Source organism: Pteropus medius, unplaced genomic scaffold (genome assembly GCF_902729225.1).
Source record: "Pteropus medius unplaced genomic scaffold, Ma_sr-lr_union100, whole genome shotgun sequence".
NCBI classification, from domain to species: Eukaryota; Metazoa; Chordata; class Mammalia; order Chiroptera; family Pteropodidae; genus Pteropus; species Pteropus medius.
The window spans coordinates 1,312,545-1,337,869 of NW_024344437.1; the positions used below are offsets into that span (position 1 = coordinate 1,312,545).

The window sequence follows — 25,325 nt, forward strand, 5'->3', positions numbered from 1 at the left end:
TTAAAATAGAGTACATTCTCATTAATCTGAAGTACATAAAGTGTAACCACAGATTCTTCCTGTTTAAAGAATAAAATAATTATGGCATTTTAGTTGATATTCAATATAAAATTACCCTGTTTGAGTTTAAATTCAATATCTCACATTGGGAATATGTCCTGTATGGAGTTTTCTTCATAGAAATTTCTTGGGAGCAATTCTTAAAGAAGTGCTAGGAAATATGATGTCCCATTATATATAACATATCGAATGTCTAGAAATCCTGATATCTCAAATGAATTACAGAATATTTCATTTTGAAAAATGCTATAGATACACTGCAGCATAAGCACATGTAATATTTCTAGTCTTTCATTTATTCAATCAATTAAAATACGTAGAATATTTTCTATGTAGTAAGCATAATACAGGGCAATAGTGATAAGTAAGTGAGAGAGACAGAGAGAGAGAGAGAGAGAGAGAGAAGTCCCTTGCCCTTATAAAGATTAAATTTTACTGGAGGAAATGAATAATAAACAATGAGATATGTTATATAATGTCAGAAATTAGTAAATAATATTAAAAAATAGAACTCCAAACTTTTTAAAAACTTATACAAGTAAAACAGTCATATGTGCAAAAGTTGTAACAGAATTTTCCATGAAAGCTGGCTAGAAGAAATTATATCCAAACCACAGCTAAATGGTTAAATATGGTATAAATTTAATTGTGAGAATTATAATTCTAGCCAAAAGAAATATCTACTAAAAGCAACATTTTCTCTAGATATCCTGACATCAGAGAGTTAATTTATTGGGAGATTTTTAGGGTAAAAACAGATTTTCTAGAATCCAAAAAAAAAAAAGAATGATTATCTGGCTTAAATAACAGGGAATGAAAAAGAATGTTTAAATATCAAATAGATCTGTCAAAACACTTCATTATTCATCACACTTGGTAAATTCTGAGTGTCTCATATCTAAATGCTTTGCTAGACCCATGATTATAAAGAGTATACTCTATGTTACTGGGGTCTGTGAAAAAGTACTGGATTTGAGTACATGTTAAGGTTCTACCACTAAGAGACTTTCCAACAATGGGTGTTCACAACCTCTCAGGATTTTCAATGTCTTCATTAATACAATGAATGATTTAGAGTGATGACTTCTTAAGTCTCACTGAGTCCTATTACTGATGGGAGCTGTCATTATTAGACCACAGAAACTGGTCTTTTTTGGCGGGGGGGGGCATTAAGGAGAAGAGCTAAAGATAACAGGGTAGGAATGCTTTAACTCTTTACTAAAAGTGTGATATAAACAAAAAAGGCATGGTTTGTTTGTTTTTTTTCTGTTTTGAATATTTTACTCAAAATAATATATTTATTATATTTATATATAATTTGACTTAAGAAAGAAAGCTTCAATTACTCAAACTAAAGGGCTGTTGTTTATCTTTTTTATAATAATATTTTTATTTCTTAATTACAGTTGGCTTACAATATTATATTAGTTCTAGGTGTACAACATAGTGATCAAACATTTATATAATTTATAAAGTGATCATCACAGTAAATCTAGTACCCATTTGATAACATATATTATGATTATAATATTATTGACCATATTCTTTATGCTATACTTTATATCATTACTATTTTCCAACTACACATTAGTACTTTTTCATCTCTACCCCCTTTTCACCCGCTCCCCAACCTCTCTACCATCTTCGTAAACAACAAAATGTTCTCTGTATCTAAGAATGTTTCTGTTTTGATTGTTTATTTTGTTCTATAGATTTCACATATAAATGAAATCACATAGTATTTGTCTTTATCTGTCTGACTTAGTCTACTTAATTCAGTACCCTCTGGGTCCATCCATGTTGTTGCACGTGGCAAGATTTCATTCTTTTTTATGGCTGAGTAATATTCCATTGTATATGTGTATGATCTCTTTATTCATTCATCCATTGATCCACACCCAGGCCACCTCCATATCTTGAATATTGTAAATAATGCTGCAATGAACATATGAATCCACATGTCCTTTAAAATGCTATTTTGGATTTCTTTGGATAAATACCCAGAAGTGGGATTACTTGGTCCTTCTTTGTCTTTTGTTATAGCCTTTGTTTTAAAGTCTGTTTTGTCTGGTATACGTATTGCTACACCAGCTTTGTTTGTTTGTTTGCTTGCTTGCTTTTATTTTCATGAAATATCTTGTTCCATTTCTCTTCTTTCAGTCTGTGTGTCTTTTGATCTGAAGTGAGTCTCTTATAGGCATTATGTGTAAGGGTCTTGTTCCCTTATCCATTCAGCCACCTTATCTTTTGATTGGAGCATTTATTTACATCTAAAGCAAGTTCGATGTAGTTGTTACCATTTAATATTCATATTTTTAATCTTTTTCTTTTTTTCTTCTTAAAGAAGTCTAACTTTTTTTATAATATTAGTTTGATTTGATTAACTCCTTTAGCTTTTTTTTTTTTTTTCCCCTGGGAAGCTCTTTATCTGTTCTTCGATTCTAAATGATAGCTTAGCTGGGTAGAGTAATCTGTAGGTTCTTACTTTTCATCACTTTAAATATTTCCTGCCAATCCCTTCTGGACTGTGAAGTTTTTCTTGAGAAATCAGCTACTATCTTATGGGAGCTACCTTGTAGTAACTGTTTATCTCTTACTGCTTTTAAAATCTGTCTTTATCTTTAACCTTTGGCATTTTAATATGATATGTCTAGATTTGGGACTCTTTGAGTTCATCTTGATTGGGACTCTCTGTGCTTCTTGGGCTTGTATGTCTATTTCCTTCACCGGGTTAGGGTAGTTTTTAGTCATTATCTCTTGAAATAGGTTTTCAGTACCTTACTCTCTCTTTTCTCCTTCTGGTATCCCTATGATGGGAATATTGGTATTCGTCACATTGCCCCAGAGACCTCTTAAACTCTCCTAATTTTTTTATTCTTTTTTTCTTATTGCTGTTCTGATTGGGTGTTTTCTGCTACCATATCTTCTAAATCACTGATTCAATCCTCTGTTTCATCTAATCTATTCATTTCTCCTGTTAATCTTTATTTCAGCTATTGCATTTTTCATTTCTAATTGGTTCTTTTCTATGTTCTCTATCTCTATTTTTATGTTTTCCATCTCTTTGTTAAAATTCTCTCTGAGTTCATCTACTCTTTCTCTAAGTTCATTGAGCATTTTTATAGCCAGTGTTTTGCACTCTGCATCTAGTAGAATGCTTGTCTCCATTTTGTTTATTTTATTTTTTCCTGTAGATTTGTTTCGTCCTTTCACTTGGGACACTTTTCTTTGTCTCCCTATTTAGATTGCCTCCCTGTGTTTGTTCCTATGTATTAAATAGAGCTGCTATGTTTCTTGGTCTTAGTAGAGTAGCCTCATGTAGTAGGTGTTCTGTTGGGCCCGGCGATGCAGTCTCGCTGGTCACCTGCACTTGGTGCTCCAGGTATGTTTTTTGTATGGATTGTGTGTGCCCTCCTGTTATAGTTGAGCGTTGGTTGCTATTTATATGTCAATGGGAGGGATTGACCCTCAGGCTAATTGGTTGTGAAGAATGGCTGGTGAATATGGTGGGAAAGCTGTCATGCAGGGACTGACCCTACAGAGTAGAATTTATTTTAGCAGGACTCTGGTGCCTTCCAAGTTTGCCTTTGGGGTATGTTGTCCTCACATGTGGCCCTGGGACATGCTCTGACTCAGTCTGAAGCCAGCCACAGGGATCTCCTGGGAGACACCCTGCTGCAGGCCAAGTTCAGCTGCAGCCTGTGCCCTGCCTGGGCCCACCAGGCAGGAGCCATCAAGCAATTTATAGATGGCTGCCACCCACACAGGGCTTGGAGGTGCCTCTACAGACTAAGCTAAGAATCGAGGCCAGCTGTTACTAATACTAGGCTTGGGGTTGCTCAGTAAACTGTATGGGGTTTACCATGGCTAGATGCTGTTTGTTTTGGTTTTTTGAAGCTTTGAGAGGTTTTTAGGAAAGTCCACAGCATGAGCCAAGACAGGCAATTTGAATGAAAAAAGCTTCTGAAAGTGGCTTGGGTGGCCCTCAAGTTGAGTGGGTGGAGTCTTAGGAAATCACCTGGGCAAGGCAAGTGGTGTTAACCAGGTTGATGGAGACTCAGATATGCCTCAGCCTGGGTCTGTACACTTGCTTGGGGGAAGGCCCAACAAAGGAACAGTGACCTCCACCAGCACTTCTGTCTTAGGGAAAGCTGTCCCTCCAGCCCTCACCCTGAAGCCAGATAATTTCATTCCTTCCATATGACCCTGGCACCCTTTGAGCCACTGCCCCAGTGCTGGAGCCCAGAGAGAGTAAGCCTATCAGTGAATAAGTCTATGTTCAAGCCCTTCAAGAGGATCTTCTCAGGTCTCTATCCTACTCAGCCACAAATTCTGTTAATTTTCACAACCAGATTTTGTAAGGACTCATCTTCCAGCACTGGAACCGTAGGCTGGGAAGCTTGGTATGGGGCCAGGACCCCTCATTTCTCCAGAGGGACCCCTGCAGCCAAGATATCCCTCCCAATTTTCAACGACCACACATGGGTGTGAGACTAGTACATTCAGTGTGTCTGCCTCTCTTACCAATCTTGAGGAGGCCCCTTTTGTATATCATTAGTTGTAGGACTTTTGTACAGCTAGACTTCAGATCATTTTCAATGATGGTTTTCCTGTAGTTTATTTATAATTTCAACATGGTCCTGAGAAGAAGCAAGGACAGTGTTTACCTATTCCGCCATTTTGACCGAAAATCTGAAATGGTTTGATTTGATGACTGTTAATGAACCTTCCATATCATCTCACTAATTCCTGCTGTTTGGTAAAGTATGTGGCCTTCTATTGTAAGGATCTAGATTTATATATATATAACATGATTGAACAACTTATGGAGAAGAGTCTGGTTTATAAATGTGTCTCTCATCATGTTAATTATATTGATGATAGATTAAAGCTCTATGCATGGGTTTCTCTAAAGTCTTTTTCAACCTACAGATCTCTAATTCATGTCATCCCAGTGAGTTACTTTTTGTGTAAAGAAAAAATTGTTTCACTTCTACTAAACTTATTTTCCTTCTATTTTCAGAGAAATTTTCCCAGATCTGATACCATAAATTTATGAGAAATTATTACTTTTTATACCTTCCATTTTATTTATCCTGACAAAAGACTTTTTTTATATATTTTTATTAGAAATTTCCATCTAGTGAAGAAAAGTTTTCTTTCCTTAAAGCCTAACCTCTCAAATCCTTTTATCTCCTTAAGAAGTATTGTTTTGCTTGAGAATTTCTGTTATTTTATATACTTCTCTGTGTTTCAACAAAAGAAGCATTACAGATCCAAATATCTTGTGATTTAGTACAGTGGCAGATCATGTTTTTTATTATTTTCAATAACTTTCCTTTTGAAATTCAACATTTTGTTGAGTATTGAAATTGAAGTCTATTGAGTTTTATATATTTAGAAAACTGTCTAAAATGGCTTTTATAACCTTTCATTGCAATTTAATTGATAAGTTATAAATAACTCATCTCCTGCAAAGCCTTTTGAATTATTTTTTCTTTAGATTTTCTTATAATGAAGGTTATCTACCCTTTTTTTCTCCCATCAAACAGCCTCAAGAGATCTTGCAGATGTTTTCTGTCAGGATTAAATTTAGCATATAAGCAAAGATATCTAAAAGCTTCATACAGGGATCAAACTTATGATTTTGGTCATCTTGAGATATGGTTCTAACCAACAGAAAAACTAATCACAGGTAATTATTTTAGAACTCTTTCAACATAAAGGTAGATACTAGACAGACACTAATATACCTCTCAGAATGTTAAATTACCCATATAAATTAGAGTTAAAAAAAACAACAGTAGTTCTATCAAGCTATATCAAGTTATCAAGTGTCACTAAAAAAATAAACTGAATGATGAATTAAAAGGAGCCTGGGCCAGATTAGAGATCTGGTTACTACTGTGTTCTGCTAGGCTATGACACTGAGGCTCTGAATTTATCCACGGTTGGATTTTTAACATATAATATTAGAGATTCAAAATGAATAGAATATTCATATGAGAAATTCCTTTTTACATAAAATTTACCTGCTAACTATAATAGCATATCTATAATGAAAATTCATCTAAATTATAGTAGCAGTTTTATGTAAAATAGATGTCATTTGTTTCTGGAGATAATATGGAGTAAAATATTATTTTTAAAAAACTTTCAAATGCTAATTTTTAAGACCTTCCCAAAAACTAGTTTTGGTTTTTCCACAGAATTTATTATAACTCAATTATAACAATCCAATTTGTAAAAAGTATGCATATATATCCAGACATAGACTTATGTTGTCAGCTTAGCATAAATTATGAAATTAATAACACTACATAAAAGAAGTAGAAGATTAATAAATGCTATTATGTTAATAAAACAAGAAATATTTTGTTCCCAATGAAAAAAGAAACGACTTGATATTTTGTATATGCCTAAGAATATACCACAATTATTTATTATATAAATCTATGCACACTGAGCACGATAATGAGAAGGGTGAACTGAGGAAAAGATGTATTATAGGAAAGCATCGAAGCTCTGTTAAAAATAACTTCTAGTAAATTCCTACATACAAGCTAAAAATTGTTCATAATATCCAGATTATGTATCTTGCCTATAACAAGATATATAATTTTTCTTTCACAAACTTTGCCTTTCATTTCCATAATTTATTTTATTTTTTTAATCTTTTAAACCATTGATATTAACAAATCCGAAAATTTCAACAAGGCCTACCAAATTGAAAATGGAAAATGGAAAATAGTGATCACATTCTTATCTAGATAAAATCTCATAGAGAAACAATCTTATATATTGTCTTCTTTTTTGTGACCATCTATTCATCTTTTGTCAAATAGACATTGAGATCATATGACTTCAGGTACCCATACTTTCAGCATCACCCTTGAATTGCCTATCTTTTCATACAGCCCCCAAAGATACTTTTGTAATTATAAGAAACAAGTCTATAGTCTTTCTCTATTTTCTCCCTTGACAAGGTGTTTTAAATACCTCAGCAAACCAGCTACAGACACATAGACACTCAAAGACAGCTGCAGAACATCCATTTAATTTAAAGGAATTTTCTATTTAAAAAAAAAAATCAGATAAATTATTGTTCTGTGGGGAAAAAAATTAAGATCACTTTTACTGATTTATTAAGACTAAGACATTAAAATCTAAAATAACAAAATATTTATATAGATTTAAATCACTGATTGTGCACATTCTACTGCTGATCAAATGTCTTCTTTATTGGATAGGAAATTAAGTCTTATAGGCCATGACAATGCAATACAAATCTAATGCACCACAAGTCAAATCTCCAGGCTTTGATAAAATGTTTGGTTTACATGGTTCAAGAAAGGAAAAGAGTAGATCGAAAATGAGGAAGGGTCAAAGTGAAAGACTGTAGGGATGTTTGAAGTGGTTTTCATTAGTTCAGAATAACAATAGTAGTAGCAGTAGTAGTAATGATAATGATAATCATAGTAGAAACTAAGAAGTTATCCACTGTGCTAAATGATTAGCATGGTGTGTTCTCATTTGAACTTCATAGTAACTCCACTTCATTTAACCATAATAAATGATATTAGTATCTAATTTCACAGAGAAGAAATAGACTTAAATAAGTGAAATCACTTGCCTAGGATCAACGAGCTAACAAGAGATAGATACTAGATTCAAACTCTAGTCAGTATAACTGCAGAAGCAGAGACTTCATCCTCCATAAATACTGCCCTAGAAGTGTGAGAGGTAAATTCAAGGAGGCAGAAACAGCCCAGGAATTCAAATCTCCATACACAGATTTATTTCCTATTTTCTCTGCCTCTACCAATTTTGATCTTCACCCAGGTCACATTTGAATGGACCATGTTTATGATGCACTAAAAATGTAACACTCTTTAAGATGCACACTTGATATAATTTATTATTGAATATCATGTTTGCTAATATACCAGATTTATCACTGCCATCGCCATCATAAAACACTACCTCCATCACTGTCTTCACCACCACCTCTGACTCCAGTCTAAAACACGTGCTTTATATATGGCTCCCTAATACTGAAAGAAGAAATCTATTTCAGGAAAGAAAGATAAAGACCTTTGATATGACCTTTAGATGTCTCCTGTTTGGATTCCATGATTACTTTCTAAGACCTAAAGTTTGATTTCTTTGCTTCCGAGGATGTTATTAATTTTTAAAATTTTCATTGCTATGTGTATGTGTAAGGGTGTCTTCAGGAAAATGTAAAGAGATACATATATTGTCTTTGTACATAATTGATTTTAAAATAGTCAGAGATTTGCATTAAATGAAAAATTAAAATTTAAAATTTTCATGGTGAAAATGTTAATATTTACTCATTCAAAAGTATATATTGAGCAACTACTATCATTCATTGAAAAGCTCATTTGAACAAAGATTTGGAGAAGTATTTATTCATTATTTTCCCATCTATATAAACTTTCCATGTCTCAGTTTTCATGGAAACTTTTAAATAGAAGTTCTAAGAAAAGAGTGCTACTGCATTGATAAAAACTTACTTGATTTTTAAGTTACTATATTTAGATCGTAAGATCACAGATGACCCAGAATTCTAAAGTTCTACATTCTACATCTTAATCAAAAACTATTGTGGTATCCTATCTTGGCACACTGAAAATATGTACTTTCTTAATTGTATATTTCCACTTTTCTTCTCTAAATTTTAATATAATGATGTCAAAACCATAATAATTTAATGATTTTTAGATGTCTTTTAGCTAAGCATCTTTAGATTTCTCTTTGAACAGAACTAGAATTTTGACTAGACTAATTTTTGTTCCCTGATTTGGGGGGAAAAAATTGGCAACAAGGAATTTTTTTGTTCTTTTTATCTTCACTGATTTGGTGCCACTGCATGGGACTCAGTGTTCTATTAAGAGACTCCCAAGGTCTGATCCCTCAGCTAGCTTTGGTCTGCCATACAAGCCCTTGGAGTTTTGCCGTAGGTGAAAAGGTGACTTACTCTATGTATGAGATTATTTACTTTTTGTGTAAGTACTGACAACAAGAAAAGACAAGAAATCTGTTTACAATATTACACATTTCTTATGTGAAATTGGCAGTGTTAAATGTGATGAGGTTTGCCCTCCCCATCTCATTCTCACAGTCAGCTTCATATTATAGAATATAATAGAACACTCAGATAACCCTGATGAAAGCTGTTATGGGAAAGCTAGAAAAAAATATAGTAAAATCTTTCAGGCATCCACATATATTTTTAAAAAGAAGCTCTCTGACTCATCTGCACTGTGATCTTCCTTTTGTTGGTCCCTACAGTCTTGACATCAATGCTTATAATTAGACAACTCTGAGAAATCATGCCATCCATTTATAAACAGCAGAGCATAATTCTGAAATATTCCCATTGTGAGAACAGGACAAACACTTTGTGGCAGAAGCTCCCTCAAGCTTTGTTATCTTTAGACTTTTTAGTTACCATGAATAGTTTACTATCTGGATGCATTTTTCAGTCAGTTAATAGCACCCCCTAGTTTTTCAAAAGGCTTATTTCTTCAAAAAATTCAATGACTGTTTCCAGAATAAAGGAAACTTGGTATTTCACTAATGTGCTTATAACAAATAGAAATCAATAGTCCTCAAACACATATGTCATGACTAGAGCTACAAGAAATGATAATTCAATCCGATGCTTTAAAAACAAAAGTTCCCAAACTCCATTAAGCTAAATAGCAATAATCGACAATCTTATTTACAACTCAAGTTAAAAAAAAATAATGGTATGAATCCTCAATTTGATCAAGATCTATATTTTTCACATGGAATCGTGCCTTATAAAAGTCAGAAGTAAAATTATTTTTTTACATTTTATTAAATGTATTGACATTGGTTAATAAAATTACATAGATTTCAAGTGTACAATTCAATAATACATCATATGTGTTCATTACCCAAAGTTAAATTTCCTTCTGTCACTATCTATTTTTTCTCTATTTATCTCTCCTCCTTTCTCCTGGTAACCACTAAACTTTTGAAAATTACTTTTATGTGGTCAATAAAGTCAGATTTACAGTCTACTCTTTGAAATCCAAAAGAACTGTAAAATATCCAAATCGTGAGTTTTTGTTGTTAACTCTTAGGAACACTTAGAGGGGATCTAGTTCAAACTCCCGATGGAAGTGTCATCTCCTTAAACCCAACTAATAAGAACTAATATTAAGAGCTATTAGTTAAAATGTTGCCTTATAATAAGCTTCATAACTACTTCTTTATAGCTCCTTCCCGGTTGCCTTTATTTTGCCCTCTGAAGCAATTAGCTCTAACGTCTTTATTCCTCTACATAATCACCCACAAAATATTTGAAATTAATTATTTTGGTCACTGTTAATAGTTACATTTGGCCTTCTAGTTTGGAAGAAGCAGATACAGAGATAACACAATTTATTTGTAAAGGGAAATAAAATATGAACACTCTGGTTGGTTAGCAGGTATTAAAAATATTTTTTTTGTATGGTAGATACAAATTTGAAAACAACAGAATCACAAATTCATAGAGTTGGAATGACTTTTAGAGCTCAGACAGACCAGGTTTCTACTTATTCCTAGAATTTCTCTGGAATATGACTGATGGAAGACATTCTAGGCTCTGAATCAGAATCCTGATTCCATAAGGTTATCCATTTCACTTTTGGAACAACTTGGATTGCCTTCTTTACAGTGGGCAAGAAAGTTCCTTTCTATGATTTTCATATCATATCCAACTTTTGCTTTCTGAGGCAGATCAACACAAGTCTATGTCCTCATGTACATTCTTTCATAGCAGCTATTACAATGACTGATCTTAGTAAAATTTTGATAATTCAAACAGAAAGAAGCAATGTGGCTATTTATATCAATGGGGTAGAATGGTAGTTCTTGTATGATTCTATGTGTAGAATTCTGTGTATAGGCCAAACCTCTTTTTCTTTGAAGTGAGATAACTGAAACCTAGAAAGATGAGACTACTGGCTAAGATTACAAAGCTGATTAATAGTTGAACTGAGGTTGGCACCTTACTCATCTGACATAGATCAAATTGTTCACTGTGCCTTCTGATGAAAGTTAATTTGAAATGCATTTGTTCAATCAATAATTGCATGTGCACATCTTCCAACCTCTTGGAACTGGCAAAGTTTCAAGCAAAACAAAGCAACTAAGCTACATTGTGAAATCTTATGAATAAGAAAATGTCTTTTAAGGGCACTGCATTAAGGAGATTGAAATCCGGTCCTGTTTTCTCCGGTAACTAGTAGTGTAACATTATTCACACTGCCTCTTTGAGCCTTAGCATTCACACTGCGGTTGCATGCTGGATTCTGAGTTTCTACCCAGGCTCAGTAGAAAAAAGCACCATAAAAGTGGAAGGGGGTAGCTTTTCTATGTGTACTGAGCATTTTTCCTCATTGTATAAAATAAATTTCCCACGAGCTCTAAAATCCAGTGCGTGCGTCATAATTTCATTCAGTTATGATATAATCCTTTTTTTCAAAATGGAAGCAGTGACCATTATCAGCTCCCCAGTTATGCCCCAATATTATCTAAGCTTTCAAGAGAGATTTATTTATTAAAGAAATCTTGTCTACATCCATGCCATCCTGAACAAGCCGGATCCCGTCTGATCTCAGCAGCTAAGCAGGGTCAGGCCTGGATAGTACTTGGATGGGAGACTACCTAGGAATACCAGGTGCTGTAGGTGTAAAAAATAAAAAATGAGGGATTGGAAGCTGACAAGGTCCTTACAATTTGTGAGGTCAACCAAGGGTTGCCTTGCCTAAAAAAATAAATAAATAAATAAATAAAATAAAGAAATCTCAAAAGGGAAGCTAGAATGTAAATACCAAATCTAGAATAAAGCAGTGGTCTACAATAGACTCTAAAATACATACTATAATTAATTCAACTGAAATCAGTCTTCATTTGCATTATTAATTTAAATGTAACTTAAAATTTATAGTATAAAATTTTACTTGTAACATTAAATAGCCATTTCTAGTTTTCACTAAGTAATGATAGATCATCGTGTCTAATACTTTCTCAAAGTTTGATTGTGAAAATTTTCAAACATACAGAAATGTAAAATAAATGTACAACAATGCATGTATTACCTGTCACCAGTATAACCACAATTAATATTTTATTTATTTTCAAACTATCCCTATTTACATTCATCTGTCAACATGTATCTCACAATTCTTGCTGCCTTCAAATTAAATTGTAGCACAACTTTGTGTTTGTATGTGTGCGTACAGAGATCTAAAATGCTGATAAGCACAGTTATGTAAATATCACCACAATCAAGATATAGGACAGGGGTCAGCAAACTATGGCTCAGAGGCCAAATCTGACCCTTTGACAGTTTTTCTAAATCTGTTCATGGTAACAGAGCTACACCCAATCATTATTGCAAACTCTAAATTATTTATTCTCTGGCCCTTTGCAGAGTACCTATGATGATAGTTGTAGATTTTTGTAGATATACTTTATCAAATCAAAAAACTACCCTTCTATTATTTATGCTTTGTTGAAAATTTTTATCATGAATACATGTTAAATTTTGTCAAATACATTTACTGCATCTATTGAGATATTTTTAAAAATAATCTAGTAATGATATAAATTATATTAATTTTTAAATGTTGACATAATCTTGCATTTACTGTATTTAATTTTCTAATATTTTTTGAGAATTTTTTGTGCATATTCATAAGGGTTATACGTACTGCAATCCCCTTTACTAGAATACCACTTGCCTTTTAAATGTTTCTTTCTCTTGTACCTTTGTGTTTGATTTATTATTTCTTCCTTAAATATATGGTAGAATTCACTGTGAAGCAACTGAACCAGAAAATGCCTTCGTAAAAAGATTTTTAACTGTAAATTTACTTTCTTTAATAAGCACAAAACAATTCAGATTACTCTAAGTCCTCTTGAATCAGTTTAGAAGTTTATGTCTTTCAGGAAAAATGTCCAGTACATTCAAGTTGTGAAATTTATGGGTACCAAGTTGTTTGTTTTATTCACTTATTATCTTTATAATATCAGCAAGATTTGTACTGATGACCCTTCTTTCATTCCTGGTATTGATCATCTATATCTTCTATTTTTTTTTTCTTGACTATCATTCTTGCTACAGTTTTATCTATTTTGACTATTTTAAAATTCTTCTCAAGTTATGTTTTAAAATTAATTGATTTCTGTTCTTATATTTTTTATTTTCTTTATTCTGCTTATTTTAGGCTTAATTTGATTTCTTTTTATAGTGTCATATTTGAAGCTGAGATCACTGATTCGAGACCTTTATTCTTTTCTCGTAAAGCCCTTAGACCTATAAATTCCACTCTAAATACTACATTAGCTGCATCACAGATTTTTTGGCTCCATTTCATCTTAAATCAAATCAAAATATTTTCTAATTATTCTGTAAATTCCTTTTGACCAAGATTAATTAGAAGTGTGTTGTCCATTTGCAAAATATTTGGAGATTTTCTATATACTTTTCATTAATGATTTGCTGTTTATTATATTATCATAGAACACACTTTGTATTATTTCAACTTCTATAAGTATTCAAGGTTTGTTTTATAGGCAATAACATAGTCTATCTTGGTAAATGTTCCACATGCACTCAAAAACGAAAAAAATGTGTACTTTCCTGTTGTTAGGTTATTGATAGTTATTTAGGACTTCTATAAACTTACTGAATTTCTGCCTACTGGTACTATTGGTTACAGAGAGGAAGCTAAAATCTCTAACTATAATTGTATCTTTATTTTTTATTTCAGTTTTAATAGTTATAGCATCTTGCATTATAAAGTTATTTTGTTAGTTGTATCCATCTTTAGAATCAGTCTGTCCTTTCAGTAAGTTGAATTTTTTATCCTTACATTATATCCTTTTACATACCTAGTAACATTTCTTCTTCCAAAATATATCTACTCAGAGTAATATAGCGACTTGAACTTTCTTCTGATGGATATCTCATGGTATCTTTATTATTCCTTTACTTTTAACCTATATACAAATTGTGATATAATTGTGTTTTTTATTTTAATTATCTGTCTTTTAATTATTGTGTTTAGAACATATGTTTCACTCAATATAATTATTGATAAGAGCAAATTTAAAATCCACTCCTTTACTATTGTGTTTTCTATTTGCTTCATCTGTTATTTGTTGTGTTTTTTCCATTTTTTTTCTGCTTGTTCATGGATTGAATATTTTTATAACTTCATATTTATTTACATTTCTAGCTCTTTATTTACACATTTAAAAATATTTGAAGAGGATTACCTAGGATTTACAATAAGAAATTTTAATTTATCACAGTGTAACTTTAAATAGTACTTTTTGTCTTATAGGTAGTATAAGAACCTTACGATAGTATGTTTCAAATTCTGTTCTTTCATGTATGGCCATGCCACCCTGAACGTGCCTGATCTCATCTGATCTTGAAAGCTAAGCAGGGTCGGGCCTGGTTAGTACTTGGATGGGACACCACCTAGGAATACTGGATGCTGTAGGTGTTAAAAATAATAATAATAATAAAAATAAATAAATTCTACTCTTTCATCTTCTGTGCTATTGTCATATATTTTACTTTTAGATATGTTACATATGTTATAAACTACAATAAATTATTGCTATTTTTGCTTTAGGCAATTATATGTTAAGCAATTCAAATTTTTAACAAAATATTTTTTTGCTATTATTTTTATATTAGCCATTTCTAGATATAGATTTTCATTTCTCCTTATAAACCTAAATTTCAGATTAGTATCACATACCTTTTGCCTAAAAAATATCCCTTTAGCATTTCTTATAGCATGGGTCTTAGGCCAATAAATTCTCTGAGTTTTCGATTGTCTAAAATATGACTCTTATTCACCTTCATTTATTATAACTATTTATTCTATGTAAAGAATTCTGGGTTGACTTTTTTTTTCCTTTCAGCATTTTCATGATGTCACTCTGTCTTGCATAGTTCAGAAAACAAGTTTAATGTCAGTCTTATATTAGTCCATTGTATGGAATATGTCTTTTATTTCCATGCCATCCCTACCCCAATACCTTCAATACTTTTTTTTAATCTTTTTAAAACAATGTGAAAATGATATATCGTTGTGTGTCGAGAAGCGGGGTGAGAGTCAGGATATTGATTCTGCCTATACAGGAGACTAAGCAGAAGTACACAACATGTATGCCTGAAAACAGCCCCCCCTCTTCTGCTAGTGCAAGAATTAGTGCAGGAATTTGAGGCAGTATAGTCAGGAGCTGAGCTGGGTTTGGGTTTCATTGTTGCTACAGTCAGTTTCAGTACACCACATACTTCTGCTTAGGGTAGTGTTATGGACTGTGCTTCTCTGTCCCCCATGCCCCAGTTCATGTGGTGAAATCCTAACCTCCAATGTGCATGTATTTGGAGGTGGAGCTTTGGGGAGGCAATTAGATGATGAAGTGGAGCCCTCATGAATAAAGTTAGAGCTTTTATTAAAAAAGGTTAGAGAGCTAGCTTACTATCTTTCTGCTATGTGAAGAAACAAAGAGAAATCAGTAGTCTGCGACATGGAAGAGGTTTCTCATAGAGCCTAACAATGCCGATACCCTGATCTTAGACTGGCAGCCTCCAGAATTATGAGGAATAAATTTCTGCTATTTATAAGACACCCACTCTATGATAACTTTTTATAGCAGCCTGACATGATTATGACAAGTGGAGAGGAGGATTTATTCTCAGAATTCCTATTCCACACCTAACTTTGACTTTGTATACCTGTACCACAGAGAAGGGTCTCTATGCATGCTCTTGGCACTCCCCTAGTGATTGTCGACTTCTGCTTGTTACTTGGTGCCTGTCAGCCTGGTGATGAGGGGCAGGAAGATTCTCTGTTGTCCTGGTCTAGGGTCAGACTTCAGTTTGCTTATGTCGGGGCACTGAGGATGGAGTTTCTCAGTGATCCATATCTTCCTTCTCATGGTGATAAAACTTTGCAGGTAATGTACAGAAGAGTTTCTTGACCTTCTCCCTGTGGTAGGAAATCTCTAATGATATTGGTACAAACCCTAGGTCCAGGACTATTTCCTATTTTTCCTTTGGGCTAAAGTGTTTTGCTCCTTAGGGAACAGGAGTCTGGAAAGAGTTTTTTGTCCTTACCACAGAATCAGCCTCTTGAGCAGTGGTTGCGGTTTATGAAAAAGAGAATACACATGGATGCAAACTCCCCCTTGTCTGTGTCCCAGGGGTTCTATCCTCTCATGCTAGCTCATACTCAGCCTTTAGCAGTTTAAAAGTTTTTCTGAAATATTTTTCTTCCTTGTATGATGCCAGTGTCTCCTACTCCTGCGATCTGCCACAGGAGACCTAATGCTCACATCATGGCTGGCTTTAGAGAAACCTACTCTTCTTTCAAGTATGGGCTCCTTGGTTTCTCATCTCTCTGATGAATTCATAAAATGTTATGATTTTATAGTCAATCTACTTTTACTTGCTATTAGTGTCAGATAGTTGTAAAACTCTATGCTACACATTTGACTTTCCAGACTATCATTTTCTTAAAGAAGTCTTATTTTTTGCTTGTATTAATGTAGTCGTAAAGTCATATTTATCCTTTTAATATTTTCTGATCCAGATACTTGAATATCCCCTCATCATTAGGCTCTAAAGACATATTTATAAAACTTTAATAATATTCTTAAAATAAAATAATGATATACAGTGATATTTTATAAGTATGTTCTAGAACTTGAAAATAAAACATTTCCAATCAAAACTATGACCATATTAAAAGAAAGGGATTTTTTTTTTTATTTTCTCTAGATGTAGTTTTAAAGCTGTTACGAGATATATAAGGTCTTTTAAGGAAGTATCATGAATGTTATAACCACCTTTTGTCCAAACCTGAAATCAGACTTTCGAAGGTGCTAATTGCTTACAAAAGCACAACAAAGTATCAATGGTATCAATTAATGGTATCAATCTAGTCATGTTCACTAGATACAGTTTTTGACTTGGGATGAAAAATGGCTTAATGTATTTGTTTACAAGAAAATGTTATGATATTTTCCATGAGAAAAACTTATAATTATAGAAGAATTATAATCTTATTCAAAAATTGCACATTCTTACACATTTTTAAATTACTATGTAAAAGAAAATGAAGCTTCCCTAACAATATTCTCTACAATTAGCTGAGTTCTAAAAGCTGTTACCTGAGAGTTCTAAAAGCTGTTATCTATAAAAATAGATGTTGCATCTAGTATAACTATATGGTCACTTGCAACTCCAAGATTCTATAATTTCTAAATTGTAAATCTGTTTTTAGTAATTTGATTGAAAATTACACTTACAATGAATCTATAATTGCAGGTTTTATATGGGGAGAAATAAAACAAATGTGGGATGGCGGACTTCAAGATTACATCCATGATTGGTGGAATCTAATGGATTTTGTGATGAACTCCTTATATTTAGCAACAATCTCCTTGAAAATTGTGGCATTTGTGAAGGTAACTATTGTTTATGTTGTTGGTAAAGCATAAATTTTGATAAATATTGAAATACCTTCTATGACTGTCAATTTTATTAATATTGTTACTTAGAATGTTATTCATCAGCTCATGACCTTATTGATAGATAGGTATAAAACACATAGGCAACACACAATTTATAGTCATAAAACAAATTTAATAAGCAATTAGAAGTTTTCAAGCATCTAAATTGAATGCATTTCAAAATTATCACAATAGATGCTCTTTCTTTTCAATTTCTAATGAAATTCTACCTCAAACACTGTTTAAACTTTGGCAACCAAATCTATTTTTATCAGATAATTGATAAAATTACAGAGACAGATCAAAATATTACTCTTTAAAAAGTATTGAAATTATTTCAGTTTAAACTAATATTATTAGAGCAGAATTTAATTTCTTCCTCCTCATCCTATTCAACATGACAGTATCTGAAATCTCACACACCCATTACTCCCCCAGATTTTGTACAACATCAGTCTTATCACAAACCACATAATTTATGTAAAACGGTTTTGTTCCGCAATGATAATTGGGATTATTTTGCACTCTGAAGAATGTTTTTCCAACTAAAGTATTATCATCTCCTCCTTTCTGCCTTTCTTTTTGCATCTTTTCTTATCTCCTTTTTAAAAATTTTGTTTCAAAATGATTAGTTAATTGGTAAAAAATGAAGAATGTCTAATTGTATTTTACAGGAATGATTCATATAATTTAGTGATTTGAACTAGAAAATGCTAACATGTAGATGAACTCATTTATTAACTCTAGTTTTCAAAATAGAGGTCTGAGACTCCCTGTGCAATGTTTAGCTATGACAGGGTCAAAATAGCCTAAAGTTAGAAAGGCCATAGTTTCCAGAATTTGTTTAATTAAAATGTTTCTGGAACTCATCAAAACATTAAGAAAACAAATTTTCTACCTATTTCATGAAAAGAAAGTTATGTTTTAAAAATGGAAACATAATTTGGTAATTTTTTCTGTTAGCATTAAGGTTAATGCCTTTGAAGACCTTATTAAAATAGTGGAAGGTACTGTCTTAACTGTCATAACTTAACTGAGAAAGTTATGAATCTATGTAGAAGATGGACAGTCTATTTTTAAGTGAATATCTGTCCAATTCCTCTTTCCTCTGTAATGATCCTTAACTAAATATATCTATAAAATTGCTTTTGACATCTCTTTACTATCTGTTTTTTGTGGCCCCATGAAGTTATAAAAATGATTACTGCAGTTTTTCTCAAATTTTCAGGTGCATGACAGTCACCAGGAGAGCTTGCTAAAACAGGTTCTTTTTTTCCATCCCCAGAAATTCTAAATTTAGAATATTGGAGAGGGGCTTAATTCTGTATTTTTAGCAAACTCATCAGATGATGCTGATGTAGGTGGTCTAAGGAAAACACTTTGAACAGCATTGGGCAGTATAAGTCTACTCAACAGCTCAGAGAAGTGTGAGATTGATTCCAAAATGGACCTCTCTCATATATTTTGTATATACAATAATTTTATTAAGAAACATATATGTTATATATTACTATGGTGTTTATATATAATGTATATATATTTTCACATAAGAGAATTTTGGTACATAGTGGGTACACATACACAAATTAACGATTGTAGATTTTTTGCCTTCATGCTTTTTGATATGGGATTTTAATTTTCCTAGAAAGTTGTAAATTATTCATGTCAAACATCTATTTTTATATTAAAATATATAAACATCATTCTATATACTACATCAAGGAAAATTTTATGTTTAAAATTTAACTCACCCACCCCAATTGATGAAGAAGAGGAAGGGAGATTAAGGCAGGTGAAAGTGTACACAGAAATGATCTCATATCACAATAAAAATGATCTCATATCACAATAAAAAACATGAATCTTCATAAAATATGTAGTTTATGCACTTTGGTAATAAAAGTTCAGCTATGATTGTAAATATAAATTATGAAATGTTCTTTCTGAATGATTAGTTTGTGTGACTATAACTTGAGTCGCATGGGTATTGAGTGGTTAATGACATGCACTTAAAAGTCAAGTTTCCTGAGTTCAGTTCTTTCCTCTATCACTTACTAGTTATATAAACTTGAAAACGTTTCTTCACTTCTCTGTGCCTCATCTATAAAACAAGAATAACAATTTCTACTTTATTCTGTTAGTATGAAAAGACATTATGTAAATTAGTGGGTTGATATATTTAAAGTGCCTGTTACAGAGTAAATGCTCATTATTAGTTTTTCTTCTTTCATTTTTACTCCTGTCTCCTTTTCCTTCTTTATATACTAGACCTGCCTTTTGGAATGTTTTTATAACATCTCTTCATTTGCTTTGTTCTAGTTGAAAAAATATTTGAGTTCTGGATTCACACTTGCCTTTACCAAGTGTAATCTCTGTGATTTGGAACTAAACTTTACTAGCATTGTCTTGGAATTATATAGAGGACAGAGCGAGTTGGCAAGTATCATGTTTATAAACATGGATGTGAATTTCAGAGAGACAAGACACAATGTACAAAAGTCTACAAAAAGTATACAAAAGAGGTCAAGATCTATAAGAGATGATCCAGGAAATGGGGGCATGAAGAGGATAAAAAGGACTTTACACATCCTGCTATAGAATTTGAATTTTGTCCTATAAATAAAGAGGAGCCATTAATGAGATTTAAATGGAGAAACAGTCAAATGATGCTGAATCCTGAAGTAGAGCAGTGGATATATGGGAAACTAATAGAAGGCTGAATTTGAAAAAAAATTGAGTTTTAAGACCTACAAGATAGGAGATTTATTAATTATGAATTATGAGGCAGATGGAATCTACCTGATGTTGCTCCCTGGTAAATAGTTCACTTATTAAGACAGGATTACCAAAGAGTTATAACTGAGATCTCTGCTGGGATTATACTGGCTTTACCTCTTCCATATGAGGGTGAATAAATGATAATAAAAATCCAGCCCTAGATTTTATTTGGACAAGCCATGGATGCAGAGGAAAACACTGTCAGCTAACCAGAAGGGAAACTTTTCTGTATCTTATCTGTTTGGGGGAGAACCTTTTATAATAGGTCTGGCAGAAGAGCCACACTTGCTTAATTGCTTAATCCTCTTGTGATTCATTTATCTGTAGGGTTTTCTTTTTTGTTTTGTTCTGTTTTTGTTTTGTTTGTTTTTATAAACAAAAGGGCTTTTCTAACCAAGACCATGGTGAATTTTGGATTCTGATCCACACTTGATTTGAGTATTGCTTATGCTACTTCCTGTCTGTGTGATTTGGGGCAAGTTACTTAATCTATACCTCAATTTTCTTATCTGTAAAATGACACTAACAATTAAATTCCGTGAAAATTACATTAATAAACGGATTTATTATCATAGAATAAAGCTTAATATAACAACTCCATAGTTGTTCTTAATATAACAACGCCATAGTTGTTCTTAATTTTATGTATATAACATGATGTACCATGAAATAGCATTATATTGTACAAAGACAGAGAACAGAAGTATATGACTTCAGTATTTTCCTCTTTACATGCAAGGCCTTGTGGAGCTTCTTTAAGTAACTTGATTCACTTTAAGTAACTTGTGCACTTTACAACTCAAGAATTGTGGCTTTTTTAAAAACAAAATTCGTTCCTAAGTTTTAAAAGAGAAGTTTGTCAATCATCTCTCACAATTTATAAATTATTTGCTAATCCAGAGCTTGTTGCTACCTGGGCACAATTATAAAATATCACATTAGCTTCATTGGGACTGATTTTCTCCTGAATATTACCCAATCCCTTTCCGTAAGTACTATTTATCTCACATTTATCTTCAGTCATTTGACAGAAATGATAAAATTCTTATGCCACTTCCACTGTGTATATTAAGTAATATTTTCAAAAATCAAAAATATTATAAATAGGAACATTTATTTTAACCATAATGATAAATTTTTTCATAGCACTGTTCTTTAAAATAGTTTGGAGTATATATCTCATTGATTCCTACTATTTTTATCAGCTAGAAAGGAGGCAATATTGTTGTTTCCATATCACAAATGCTATAACGCTAGTGTACTCTCCAAGTTATGGGGGTTTCTAAATACTCTTTAGTTTTATGGAAAAGAGCTGTAGAAATTTGAATCCTAATTATTTAATCTAATATTACCTACCACAGGAGAAAACGATATACCTTCTTACTTCTTTCACTACTTATTTTCCAGTTATCACCTTGTAAACCAGACATTAAAACAAGTATACATTTTCTACTTAATCTCATATGACAAACATTTTTATTTTGCATCAATTTAATTTTATTCATTTAAATTAATTACTTGGCCTTATAAATATATATCAGAGTCTATAGAGGATAGAAAGATGAAGTAACATATGTTTTCCTGTAGGAATTTATGACCCAATGTTATGATTCAATCCATCTTCTCCTCTTAACACTTCTGCTAATGTATTCATGACCTGGTTCCAACTTCCTCTCAGATTAATCTCATTATTTTCAAACCCTCCATTTTCCAGCTATATTAAGATACATTTCCACAAATGATTCACCTTTTCTAACAAATTTGCTTTTGAATTCGTTTATTATTTTCTCCCTTGAATGCTTTTGAGCTTCTATCATATATATGTTAACCACATAAAATTCTTAGATAAAGCAGAAACTGACTAGTAATCCAAGGGTCAATAAGCTATTATATAGGTCTGCAAAGAGGCAGTTCTCTTAAAAGGAGTCTGAGTAGAAATAAAGGCTTAGGGTAAAACCAAACTATGACAGGTTTAGACTAGAAAGGAAATACTTGAGAGAAAGAGAAAAACAGGAATTGATGGTCCTAGATGCTCTTGATCTTTCTCTGTCAAGGATTGTTCTACAACATGGAGTGACCAGCTCTGATCAGAAGAATGCTAGTATCTAGTCATCTACAGTCAAAGAGTATTTATTAAGGGATGAATTAGAATTACTTATTTAATGTCTGTCTTCTTCACTATATTGTAAGCCCATATGGTTTACTATATCTTGTCTGATATGATGATGAACCCCAAAGATAGTGCTTGACACAGGGTAAGCACTCAACATGTATTTGATGAATGAAAGAATAACAACTGAGGAATCAAAATAATTAGAATTTAAATCCATTCTGAACAAAGGATCCAGTATTCATAGAAACGCATTTTAGGGAGAATGCAAGGGTGATTTGGGGAATTACCAGCACTAAATGTTTGAGCCACAGCATTAGGTATCTAACTGGAGACAAGTGGCAGGTCAATCTTAAGAGGGGGTCAGGACCCAGATTCCACAGTCTTTATGTGCCATGTTGGGAAATCAGAATTTCATCTCAAGGACATTGCGGAGCCATTGAAGAACATTAAACAATATGTGAAATGGTCTGATTGGCCCTTTTAACTAACAATTTTAAGGAAATAGATGATCATAGAGATAAAGATCAAGTCAGAGAGAGCAGTTAAGAGGCTATTATAATAATTTCTGTAGGAAATAGAGAAATATTTTAAGATAATGAGGATACTGATGAAGAAGAGTAACCACCATACATAAGATTTCCGCTTAGAGGCTGGGAGTTTGGAAAAGAAGCCTCAAGGATCAACCTCAAATTCTGCTATGGGTAATATGCTGCCATTCACTAAGATCAGAAAGCATAAGTGGAGAAAGGGTTTGGGAGTGAAAAGATGATGAGTTCCAATTTTGGCTTCTGAGTTTGAGATGGCAGTGAGATATCCAAGTGGAAAAGTGAGAGAGGTATTAAAATATAAAATGTGTCTATAGGGTGAGGAGTCTGGGCTGGAGATGTGGAATTGAGAGTCATTCTCATGTAACTGACAGTTAAAACCATAGAAAACATTCAGGAGTATAGATTGAATGAGAAGGGGAGAGGCTTGCAAAGCAAACTCAACATTTAAGGGGCAAGTGAGAAAGAGGAACCTCTAAAGGAATCAGAGAGGCTTCATAAATGGTTGGAGGCAAACACGCAAAGATAAAAAAAATTATAAAAGCTATGAATTTTTTAAATGGAGCCAAAGAAAAATGTTAAATTCAAGTTAATCTTTTAATTTATAATAATATATATAAAAAATACATTAAGACCGAAGAATTACAATTTCCTCTGCAAATTCAAAAAACATAATGGGTTGTAAAAGAAAATTTAATTGCTTTGTAAAACAATGCCTATATTTAAAAACCTAAGCTAAATGTATATGTGAATGGCAGGAGAAAAATTAAAAAGCAAAACTTAAAAAAATGAAATCATGAGATTTATTAAATGTTTATATCTCTACTTAAAGTAATATCCCCTTTATCTTCAGTTTTGCTTTCCATGGTTTCAATTACTCACTGTCAACCAGGGTCCTAAAATATCGAATGGATAATTACAGAAATAAACGATTTATAAGTTTTAAATTGTGTGCCTCTGAGTAGCATGATGAAATCTCACACTGTCTAGCTCTGTCCAGCCTGGATGTAAATCATCCCTTTGTTTAGCGCCTCCACACTCTAGATGCTCCCTGCCCAATAGTCACTTAGTAGCCATCTCGGTTATCAGATCAACTGTTGTCGTATCGCAGTGCTTGTGTTCAAGTCACCCTTATTTTATTTAATAATGGCCCCAAAGCCATTCACATGACTTTGATTATAGTATAATTTTTAAATTGTTCTATGTTATTAGTTATTGTTGTTAATCTCTTACTGTGACTAATTTATAAAATAAAGTTTATCATAGGCATAAATGCATAAAAAAACATAGTATATATTGGGTTTGGTACTATCTGCAGTTTCTGTCATCCACTCAGTGTCTTGGAATGTATCCCCTTGTGGATAAGGGAGAAGTACTGTATTCCTGACAGAAAACAAGGATTCTGGATCAAGGAACAGACTAATTATTAACTTACATAACAATTTTAACATTGGTTCCAGCACTGCAATCCCCCACAGGGCGATAGATGAGAACCAGATGTACCCTTTGCATGCAGAAGTTTATACCACAGGAGAGAAACTAGAAATGTGAATCTCAAAGCTTATATAGTACAGCTGTGCCAGCTGCCTATCTTCTCCCTGGAGAAGAGGAAAGATCTTAACTTTCTGAAGTAAAGACATTGTCTCTGGTGAGGCAAAGATCCCTAGGTTTATTATCCTTAGAATGTAAGCGGATGGCTTCAGGGGAGAGGTTTCCACTCTATCTTTAACTTAGAAGTCTTCTTTGCCATTCAAATATTCTTTAACCCATATACGGGCAATGTTTTGCTCAGGAAGCCCTGACCATGTATAAATGTGATTTCCCAACCATTACCAGAAGTGCTAGACTCTGAAGCAGACTTGAGCAATTATATCAGAGCAGAATCTAGTGTTTTGTGATTTGTAAAATGGAAAACCTTCCTCTTATGATTTTGCAAATCCTACCTGAGATAATTTGCTAAGGGTTCTAAGTAGAGTAGGTTGATAGTAGAGCTGTAGTCAGTCACCATGTGATGATGGATTTCACATCCAGCTGCCTTAAACTGGCTATAAAACCTAGAACAAAGAGCAGTATCTCTACTAGACTCAGTAATTGGAAGATCCTTAAATTTTGAATGTGTAATCTCTATTCATTTCTGGCCCCAGTTGCCCCAGACTTAATTTACCACTTTCTCTTCTCCCTTAACAGCACTTTATGTTTATCTCTTAGAGCATTTTGTTACAATTCATTGTCCCTGTCATCCTCAT

At 32.8% G+C, this 25,325-nt stretch overlaps 1 protein-coding gene and 2 pseudogenes across 6 annotated transcripts in view; all 3 read left to right on the forward strand.

Moving 5' to 3' along the window:
- TRPC4 (transient receptor potential cation channel subfamily C member 4) overlaps window positions 1–25,325 on the forward strand; it is a 222,710-nt gene that overhangs the window by 168,625 nt on the left and 28,760 nt on the right. For all 6 annotated transcript variants that reach the window (XM_039872938.1, XM_039872939.1, XM_039872940.1 and 3 more), the window contains one exon: window positions 17,459–17,598. In XM_039872938.1, the coding sequence (XP_039728872.1) occupies window positions 17,459–17,598 (140 nt within the window). The remainder of the gene's footprint in view (window positions 1–17,458; window positions 17,599–25,325) is intronic.
- LOC120610701 (uncharacterized) lies at window positions 11,673–11,791 on the forward strand (annotated as a pseudogene).
- On the forward strand, window positions 14,500–14,618 carry LOC120610699 (uncharacterized; annotated as a pseudogene).